The sequence below is a fragment of the Macaca thibetana genome, chromosome 1 (assembly GCF_024542745.1).
Source record: "Macaca thibetana thibetana isolate TM-01 chromosome 1, ASM2454274v1, whole genome shotgun sequence".
Classification (NCBI taxonomy): Eukaryota; Metazoa; Chordata; class Mammalia; order Primates; family Cercopithecidae; genus Macaca; species Macaca thibetana.
Genome location: NC_065578.1, coordinates 140,455,648 through 140,466,642, shown reverse-complemented (window position 1 = coordinate 140,466,642; position 10,995 = coordinate 140,455,648). Strand labels below are relative to the sequence as shown.

General features: G+C 40.9%; 2 protein-coding genes across 4 annotated transcripts in view; one reads left to right on the top strand and one right to left on the bottom strand.

Annotated features, from left to right (window-relative positions):
- Positions 1-10,995, top strand: part of MIA3 (MIA SH3 domain ER export factor 3) — a 935,339-nt gene that overhangs the window by 805,497 nt on the left and 118,847 nt on the right. The window lies entirely within an intron of this gene.
- The window catches only part of TAF1A (TATA-box binding protein associated factor, RNA polymerase I subunit A), a 32,441-nt gene continuing 31,151 nt past the window's right edge, over positions 9,706-10,995 (bottom strand). For 2 of the 3 annotated variants that reach the window (XM_050761230.1, XM_050761249.1), the window contains exon 11: positions 9,707-10,088. In XM_050761230.1, coding sequence (XP_050617187.1) covers positions 9,970-10,088 — 119 coding nt within the window. In that variant the 3' untranslated portion in view covers positions 9,707-9,969. Of the gene's footprint in view, positions 10,089-10,995 lie in introns of all 3 variants that reach the window. The other variant, XM_050761240.1, reaches the window with a different exon arrangement.

The following is a 10,995-nucleotide window of genomic DNA, read 5'->3' as shown; positions in this document are numbered from 1 at the left end:
CCCCATCTCTACAAATGCAAAAAGAAAATTAACCAGGCATGGTGGTGCACACCTGTAGTTCCAGCTACTTGGGAAGTTGAGTCAGGAGGATTGCTTGAGCCCAGGAGTTTGAGGCTGCAGTCAGCTATGATCATGCCACTGCACTCCAGCCTGGGCAACAGAGCAAGACCATCTCTAAAAATAAAAAAAATAAGACATTCCAACAGGTTCAGTGTCTGATGAGGGCCCTGTTCCTCATTGATGGTTACTTGTTGCTCCCATGGTGGAAGGGATAGAATGGTTCAAATCCACTCCTTCAAGGCCTTTTATAAGGACCCTAATCCTTTCCATGAGGCCTCTGCCCTCCTGACCTAATCACGGACCAAAGGCCCCACTTCTTAATACTATCACATTGGCAATTACATTCCAATATATGAATCTGAGGTAGGGAGGGACACATTCAGACCGTAAAAGAGGGAGGGTAGTACAGTGAAAACAAGGAGTCAACAAGGACTATTTGGGACAATTTCCTCAGGAAGCACAGGACAACTGGGTGCCTTCCTTTGCCAAATCTATACCTGCTGTAGGGACACTCCTCCTCACTTAGTATATGTTCCCACATTAGTATTTTAAAAATATGTTTCATGGCCGGGCACGGTGGCTCACACCTGAAATCCCAGCACTTCGGGAGGCCGAGGCAGGTGAATCACCTGAGGTCTGGAGTTGAAGACCAGTCTGGCCAACATGGTGAAATTCCATCTTTCCTAAAAGTACAAGAATTAGCGGCCGGGCGCGGTAGCTCACGTCTGTAATCCCAGCATTTTGGGAGGCCAAGGCAGGTGGATCACGAGGTCAGGAGTTCAAGACCAGCCTGGCCAGCATAGTGAAACCCCATTTCTACTAAAAATAGAAAAAATTAGTTGGGCATGGTGGCGTATGCCCGTAGTCCCAGCTACTCAGGAGGCTGAGGCAGGAGAATTGCTTGAACCCAGCAGGTGAAGGTTGCAGTGAGCCAAGATTGTGCCACTGCACTCCAGCCTGGGTGACAGAGCAAGACTCTGTCTCAAAAAAAAAAAAAAAAAGAAAAAGAAATTAGCCGGGGTGTGGTGGCGGGTGCCTGTAATCCCAGCGACTTGGGAGGCTGAGGCAGGAGAATCGCTTGAACCCAGAAGGTAGAGGTTGCAGTGAGCAGAGACCACGCTATTGCACTCTAGCCTGGGCAACAAGCGTGAAACTCCACTGCAAAAAATAATAATAAAATAAATATAAAATAAAATAAAAATGTGTTTTCCTTTGTTCACATCCCTTGCACATAACAGGTTTTGATAAATATTTGTTGAATGAATAAATGCAGAACATGAGTCCCAAACTCACACAGCCCCAAACCCAAACAGGCATGAACCAAAGCGTAAGTCCGTGGGGACATTTGGCACTTAAGCTAACTCTCCTTTCAGCGTTTTCCATGGTTCTGGTCCACCTTGAATTTCCTTACTGGCAAAAGCTTCCATTTGAAATGCAGATGAAGTCCAAGTTTCTTCTTGTTCCAGATGTGCTGCTACAGAGGGCGCCCTACCTGGCTGCCCAACTGATCGCCAGAAACAGCATTGGCCAGGGTATCATCAAGAAGGGACAGTGAATCTTAGTCTAGCCAAGTCTATACTCACAATGTTCTGTATTATGAAAGCCCCAAATTGCATTTAAAATACAAACAAAATTGGCCAGGTGTGGTTAATGCCTATAATCCCAGGACTTTGGGAGGCCTCCTGGGAGGCCAGGAGAATCACTTGAGCCCAAAAGTTTGAGACCAGATTGGGCAACATAGTGAGACCCTGTTGCTATAAAAAAATTTTTTTAATTAGCAGGGCGTGGTGGCATGTACCTGTAGTCCTAGTTACTTGGGAGGCTAAGGTGGGAGAATTGCTTGAGCACAGGAGTTCAAGGCTGTGGTGAGCTGTGATCACACCACTGTACTCCAGCCTGAGTGACAGAGGGAGATCCTGTAGATAGGTAGGTAGGCAGATAGATGGATGGATGGAAACATAGGTAGATAGATAGATAGATAGATAGATAGATAGATAGATAGATAGATAGATACATACATACATACATACATACATACATACATACATACATACATAGATACATAGATACATACATAGATAGATACATAGATAGATAGATAGAGAGATATAGGAGGGAGTAGTCAGAATGATCATCAGCATAGTCCTGCTTTCCTATTTGTACTGTTCAATATTACACCTAGTTGGTCAGGTGCAGTGGCTCATACCTGTAATCCCAACACTTTGGGAGGCTGAGGTGGGTGGATCACTTGAGGCCAGGAGTTCAAGACCAGCCTGGCCAACATAGCAAAACCCTGTCTCTACTAAAAATACAAAAAAAAAAATCAGTTGGGTATGGTGGCACACGCCTGTAATCCCAGCTACTCAGGAGGCCAAGGCAGGAGAATCACTTGAACTCGGGAGGCAGAGGCTGCAGTAAGCCGAGATCACACCACTGCACTCCAGCCTGAGTGACAGAGTGGAACTCTGCCTAAAACAAAACGAAAGTATACCTAGTTGAGTGGTGCTTTTTAAAACATAGATCACACCTATAATCCCAACACTTTGGGAAGCTGAGGTGGGTGGGTGGACGGCTTGAGCCCAGAAGTTTGAAACCAGCCTGGGCAACATAGTGAGACTCTGTCTCTACAAAAAAAAAAAAAAAATTAAAAATTAGCCAGATGTGATGGTGCATGGCTGTGGTCCCAGCTACTCAGGAGGCTGAGGTAGGAGGACTGCTTGAACCCAGCAGTTCAAGGCTGCAATGAGACATGATTGCACCACTGCACTTCAGCCTGGGTGACAGACTGAGACCCTGTCTCAAAATAAATAAAAATTAAAATAAAATAAATGTCATCCATGATTCACTGTTGACTGTGCTATTTCTTCTGGGTTATTTGCTCAAATGTCACAGAATGTCATGGTTCTGGAGGCTTAAGCAGGAGGAGTAACACTGGACTAATTTCAGCCAGTGAATTAACCCCCATTACCTCTCAGAACCATCTAACCCTGGGATATGTAAGAATGAGTGTATTATCTCATTCATGTAGGACCTGAGAGTATTTTCTGATTTTCCCATGACATTTATGTCTCCGTTTTCCCTTTGCCATGAAAAATATGGAGATCTTATTGTTTTGAGCAGAGTCATTGCAAGATTAGCAGAGAAAGATTGGTGGGCATAATCTGATCAGACAGTGACAGCATGAGTTTCTGATTATTAAAATACGTAACATTTCAGGTGATACTACGTTTTATATATAATCATATATGTAATTATAGCCAGGCATGGTGGCTCACGCCTGTAATCCCAGCACTTTGGGAGGCCAAAGTGGGCAGATCACAGGCTCAGGAGTTTGAGATCAGCCTGTCCAACATGGTGAAACCCCGTCCCTACTAAAAAAAAAAAAAAAAAAAAAAAAAAATTAGCTGGGCATGGTGGCGTGCGCCTGTAATCCTAGACATTCAGGAGGCTGAGGCAGGAGAATCGCTTGAACCCAGGAGGCGGAGGTTGCAGTGAGCAGAGATTGCACCATTGCACTCCAGCCTGGGTGACAGAGAAGACTCCGTCTCTCTCTCTCTCTCTCTCTCTCTCTATATATATATATATATATATGTATGTATGTATGTAATTATATAATAATCACGCAATAATTTTACAAAGATGTCTTGGTGTCAATTCAGTAAATACATACTATTTTGTGCGAAATATTATGCTGGAAGAGAAATGTTTAACAGAAAACTGACATATAAAACAAACTTTTTCAAGGAGTTTATGCTCTGAGAAAAAGGGATTAAAGTATCCAAATAATACAGGCAGATATAAGATTAAGGTAATAAGGGAGGAACAAACTGCCATTAGGGATCCCAAGGATGGAGAGATGATATTTGGCTGCAGGGGATTAAGAATATCATAATGAAAGTTGAGTAGAGCTTTTAGATAAGTTACGGATGGAAAAGAACAGAAAACACATTTTCACTGAACGTTAGGTGAGCTTATGAAATAACTCTGAAACTATAAGCTAGGACCAGAGTATCTGAAATCACTTCAGTTTCCACTTTTGAAGCAAACATAATCCTTTAAAAAATTAGCTAGGGCTGCTGTAACACAGCCATAAACTTGGTGGCTTAAACAACAGAAATTGATTGTCTCACAGCTCTGGAGCCCAGAAGTCTGAGATTAAGATGTTGTCAGGGTTGGTTCCTTCTGAAGGCCGCAAGGGACACTGCTCCATGCCTGATCCCTAACTTGGTGGGGTCTGCCAGCGATCTTGCATTCCCGGATTGTGGACACATCACCCCAAGCTCTGTCTTCACATTCACATGGTGCTCCTTCTCCCTGTGCGCATTTATGTCCAAATTTCCCCTTTTGATAAGGACACCAGTCATATTGGATTAGTGCCCACCATAATGACTTCATTTTAACATGATTCTCTCTGTAAAAACTATCTCCAAATGAGGTCACATTCTGAGGTACTGGGGGGTAGGACTTCAACCATTCTTTTTTAGGGGACACAATTCAGCCCATAGCAGTAATACACACATTCACGCACACGCACACAGTTTCATGTAGCATGTGCCTTTTAACTTTCCCACCCCCCCAAGACAGGGTCTCAGTGTCACCCAGGCTGGAGTGCAGTGGTGCCAGTAGCTGGAACTGTAGGTGTGTGCCACCACACTCAGCTAATTTTTACTTTTTTTTTTTTTTTTGTAGTGATGGTGGTTTCACCATGTTGCCCAGGCTGGTCTTGAATTCCTGGGCTCAAGAGATCCACTCCCCTCAGCCTCCCAAAGTGCTGGGATTACAGGCGTGAGCCACCATGCCCAATGCAAGTGTCTTTTAAAAAGTGATGTTGAGAGTCAGGTGTTTATCCTAAATCAGGTCATGGAACATAACAGAAAAAAATATAAAAAGAAATGTTCTAGCTCAGTAGCTTCTCACATAGTTTACTGATGTAACAATCTGCCTTCAGACTCCCTCTCTCACAGTCTAAAGATGAACAGGTTGTACCTGAGATTAGAGAAAGTATAACAACTCATTTGTACGAAGCATTACAGTTTAGAAAGTATTTTCTCACACTGCATTTCATTTGATCTTCAATTCTCTCAAGACAATTAAGTCAGCAAGGTAGATATCACATTACCAGCAAGCATATGAATGAATGAAGTCCAAGAGGGGTTCAGTGAAATATTTTAGGGCCCCACTTTAGATGAATACAGATGGCAACACAATTCAGGTGTTCTGAATTACAGCCCAGATATTTTTCATTCCATCATGATGTACCCAAAAAGAATGAAAGTACAGTTATCACTTTTATTTGTCCTTCATTTGGAAAAATTTGTCTCGGATGCAGCCTACTGAAGAGTGTATTGACTGATGATTCAGTTCCGTTGATAAGATTATCTGGGAGTTCTTGGTATAGGCATGAGGGGAGTTGTAATTAAATAACTGGCAGTGGTATCACTATGGGACTGATGGGCAGAAACAAAGAGCTGCCTCTACTCGCTGAGCTAAAGGCTACCTTCATAACTATGAAAACAACATAGAAGTCGGCTCCGCATTTTTTGTGGGACTGAGTCGACTCTTACTTGGTGGCAGATTGGTTTAGAAGCATGAATCTTGGATTGACTTATTCAGATGTTAGTCATATTATTTGTAGACCATCCATCAAAGGTCTTGCTTGTTTCCTTTTGGAATATTTAAAATACAAAGATTCTAATTCAATCCAGCAGAAAAAGCCCTTGTGCTGTAAATACAGGTAAATAACTGGGTCCAAAAGGCCACACTTCTCTGTTTTTTTCTTAATTTTTGTTGCTTTTCCTTTTTCAAAAATGTTAACATAAAACAATGTTTCTATTTATTGAGAAAAAACATTTGCCAAGAACCATGTTCAGCACTTTATATCAACCTTTCCAGACCATCCCATTTTACAGAATAACGGTAAGGCCCAGCTAGCTGGGGGGCTTCAGCCACGCTGGAATTTGAACCCAGACCTTTCTGACTCCATAGAACATTTTTATTTCTTTCTATGAGGGGAGGTAGGAAGGGAATGGGGTGTTGACAGCTTTATAGAGATGTAATTCACATTCCATATAATTAATCAGCTAGGGGCGAATAATCCAAAATACAGAAAGAACTCATATAACTCAATAACAAAAATATAATTCAATTTTAAAAATGGGCAAAGGACCTACATAGACACTTCTCAAAAGAAATTCGAATAGCTAACAGGTATATGAGTAAGTGCTCAACATCTCCAGTCACGACGGAAATGCTAATCAAACCAGGAGATACAGCCTCACATCTGGTAGAATGAATAGTATCAAACGTCAAAGATAAGCGCTAGTGAGGATGAAAAGAGGAAGCGCTTGTATGCTGCTGGCAGGGATGTAAATTATAGAAAACAATATGGAGCTTCCCCCAAAAAATTGAAAATAGAAAATTCTGGGTATATACCCAAAGGAATTGAAATCAAGATTGCAAAGAGATATCTGCACTCCTATGTTCATTGCAGCATTACTCAATGTCCTTTGGCAGATGAATAAAGATAGGGTTTATAAAAATACAATTAAATATTGCTCAGCCTTATCAAAGGAAGAAATCCTGCCATTCGGAACATGAAGGACATTATGCTGAGCAAAATTAAAATAGGCAAGACCACAGAAAGAGAAATACTGCATGATCATCTCACTTGCATGTGAAATCTGAGTCAAATCCATAGAAGCAGAGGGTAAGATGGTTGCCAGGGGCTGAGGGAAGGGGGAAATGGAGTGATATTGGTCAAATGGTACAAAGTTTCAGTGATACATGATTTCTGGAGATCCAATGTACAGCACGGTGATGACAGCTCAGTACTGTATTACATAGTTGTAATTTGTTAAGATCTTAAATCTTCTCATCACACATACATACACAATACATACACAATGGTAATTATGTAGAGATAATGAAGATATTAATTAGCTTGACTGTAGTGATCATTTCAGAATGCATATCAAAACATCAGGTTGTACATCCTAAATCTATTTCAGAGGTTCAGAGGTTTCAAGGAGAAAACAAGACTTTAAATTATCTGTATTCAGTTACTGCTAAAGTGTCTTAAAGTAGTAGTGATGAATAGTTATAAGTAGCAACCATATAAGCAAGCAGTCCTGTCAGACTGTTCCAGCACAGTATTTCAGCTCACTGCTTATATACAGGTGGTAGGGTTCATGTAGATCAAAATCACATCAAACTTGCTCAAAAGTTACATTCAAGCAGAATCTCATCAAGGTTTAGGTGTAAGAGTACATCTGGTTATGGATTACAGAAGCATAATCACTAATCCTATCAGACTTTATCTCATGTGTAGGAAAAGGCAAGGACTGGGGTCACTTAAGGAATACAGTGACTCAGGCAAGAGACGTAGGGGTGCCCTGTGCTTTATGCTATTTTGTCTTCAAGCCATCTTTCCAGAGAGTTGCATGTCGTCACAGGGTCAGGGGCTTTGTGAAATGACGCTGGCAGGCAGAAATGAGCAGACCTGGGTTCTTACCTTTGCTGCTTTGTCTCACTCCACCTGGCTCAGCGCTCGGCATGTAGTCAACACCGACTGCACTGGGAGGCCATACAGATACTATGTGAGAGTGTGATCTTTGGAACCACATTGATTGGGTTAGCATCCTGGTGCCAACACCTATGAGCTGTGACCTTGGCAAGTTACTTCATCTCCAATGACCTCATTTTCTTTATTGGTAAAATAGGGATAATTCACAGGACTGTGGTGGTTTTACAATGAAAGGTAAAGCCCAAAGTACTTGATGAATTTTAGCTATTACTATTATTCATGGAAGCAGCTTAAACATCAGTGGACCTAAAAAAAGTTTCACAGGTGAATTGCACTAACAATTAGATAAGAACATTTGATGTAAAAATGTTGAGACAACTTTGTATGGAAACCAAGAACATATCTACTCATTTCTTTATTCTCACCTCCATTTTCTTAGAGATCAAAAGAAATCATAATCCTATTTTATTGCTTTTGACGAAAAGTTTCAGGAAGCAGATCTTGGCCTATGCTTTCAGATGTTTTCCACATACTTTGGGAATTTCACTGCTAGAGTATTAGTCTTATACAGAACTCCTACACAACCGAATCATGGACTCGCAGCAGTAAAGCTACCCTATTTATGTTAAAAGTTAAACTTGGTTTATTTTGGCTCTGTGGAATGCCTACTCATTTTACATGTACTTTCTAAGTACTTCTTTATTGATAGACCTTTCTTACGAAGTAATATTGAAATATAAACTATTCACAAAGCACAATTTGTCCCCTAATCTTCTTGATGGTTTAGAATTAGTAGGAATATAAACCAATGGGAAACGTGTGTCTCACCATCTAACTATTAGACTTGCTCTGAAGTTAGTGAGTTTTCATGGAACTCAATTACTAGTTATCACAGCAGTAAATGTAAAAGCTGACATTTCTGAAGAAGCACTTATTCTACCAATTATCCCAACATATTATAAAGCTCAGCCCATAAACCAGGAAACTTGCTGTTGGCTTCTGGCTAGGTTTTCCCAGTGGGTTTACTTTGTGATTCAGGGATACTATTCCACTGGCGAGTTTCCTCCACTGTCCAGCTACATACCGCTGCATCCTAGTTTCCAAGAGAAAAAGGAGAGGGGACGCATGAGTTCTTTTTCTCCGAGACGGAGTCTCGCTCTGTTGCCAGGCTGGAGTGCAGTGACACTATCTCAGCTCGCTGCAGCCTCCACCTCCCAGGTTCAAGCAATTCTCCTGCCTCAGCCTCCTGAATAGCTAGGACTACAGGTGCACACCACCAAGACTAATTTTTTTTTTTGGTATTTTAAGTAGAGAAAGGGTTTCACCATGTTGGCCAGGATGGTCTCAATCTCTTGACCTCGCGATCTCAGACTGCTGTGCCAGGCACCAAAAAGCCGAGAGCCTTTTGAAGTGAGGCCAATGCCAACTGAAAAGAGCGAGCCCTCCCTACTGCTACAACCCAAATTAGTCCTCTAGAGCAAAAGGTCTCTCTCTAGCAGGAGGTTATTTTGCCCCAAACTGTCATGTCTTTATACTGAAAAAGAAGAGTTTCTTTTCTTTTTTTTTTCTTTTTGAGACAGAGTTTAGTTCTGTTGCCCAGGCAGGAATGCAGTGGCGCGATCTTGACTCACTGCAACCTCCACCCAATCGATTCTCCTGCCTCAGCCTCCTGAGTAGCTGGGATTACAAGTGCCTGCCACCACGCCCAGCTAATTTTTGTATTTTTAGTAGACACAGGGTTTCACTGTGTTAGCCAGGCTGTTCTCAAACTCCTGACCTCATGATCCACCCAACTAGGCCTCCCAAAGTGCTGGGATTATAGGCGTGAGCCACCGCACCTGGCCGAGAAAGAGTGTTTTCTAAATCCTTCTCTCTTTTCAAAATTCCTCAACAGAACTCATCACCAATATATTTCTTCATGGTGGTATACCTAAAATTGATTAATTAGAATATAAAAGAATATAAATTCATTTCACAGCACCACAAGTTATAGTTTATTACACAATAGCCAGAGGCAAAGTATTTGCAAACAATAACTGCTGTATTCAATATAATATGCAATATAATATGCAATATAATATGTATGCAATATAATATGTATGCAATATAATAACTATATTCTCTAATATTTTGTCATTTGAAGAATTATTCTTTAACAAATGTAACATTTAACATTACAAAAAAGAAAACAGACAAAGTTACAAAGAGCAAAGGCAGTAATACTGTTTCTCTAGCTATGAATAATACAAAAATATAAAAATATACAAAAATAAGTTTTTGGTAGTAATATAAGCTTCTTAATACATAACACATAACTACATAAACACATTCAATAACTATCTACTGAGCTACTTACTGTGTAGCTACTACTGTGAAATAACTAAAATTCAGTATGAGAGTCTTGGATTTACAATACTGTATTTTTTCACAGATCTCTTCATCCGCTTAATTTTCTTCCCTAAGATTTGGTGATCTTGCTTTAAAATATACCGAAAATATCTACAACCTAAAAAGTAAAGCAAAATAAAAAGTTTTAATACTCATCACATTTTCACATTTTTCAAGTATATTTCTACATTTTTAAATTTTTGCTTTAAGTTTAGCACACTAATGACTATGAAAATAGATTTATTTGTATTATCAATATGTCCTAAGCATATTCTCAGCTGTGCCCAATGAAATATATTTCTTCCTATATACAAAAAGGGGTATTTGCATTACCAATATGGCGAAAGTATATTCTCAACTGTGCCCAATGAAATATATTTCTTCCCATACACAAAGATGTTTGTAATCCATCATAATTAAAGCATAGACTTTAGCTTGTTTTTTTTTTTTTTGAGACGGAATCTTGCGCTGTGGCCCAGGCTGGAGTGCAGTGACCGGATCTCAGCTCACTGCAAGCTCCGCCTCCCGGGTTCACGCCATTCTCCTGCCTCAGCCTCCCGAGTAGCTGGGACTACAGGCGCCTGCCACCTCGCCCGGCTAGGTTTTTTTTTGTATTTTTCAGTAGAGATGGGGTTTCACCGTGTTAGCCAGGATGGTCTCGATCTCCTGACCTCGTGATCCGCCCGTCTCGGCCTCCCAAAGTGCTGGGATTACAGGCTTGAGCCACCGCGCCCGGCCGACTTTAGCTTGTTTTCTACCCTTCCTCCTACACCCTAGTGATGGTGATAGGTGTATTATATACAGTCACATATTAAATGAGCCTTCTGCAAAAGCACATTTGTACAGCTTCCTTCTCAATGTTAGCTTGTAAATCAGTCAAAGTTACATTCATAACAGTAAGAAAGTTCTCTGTAGAAAATCTTGGTGTGAAGGATTAGAATAAACAAATCATAGGTTAGAAATGGTCAAACATTATCTATTCATTCTAGCCATGTAGCGAGCAGCAAGGTGGAGACCACGTAGCT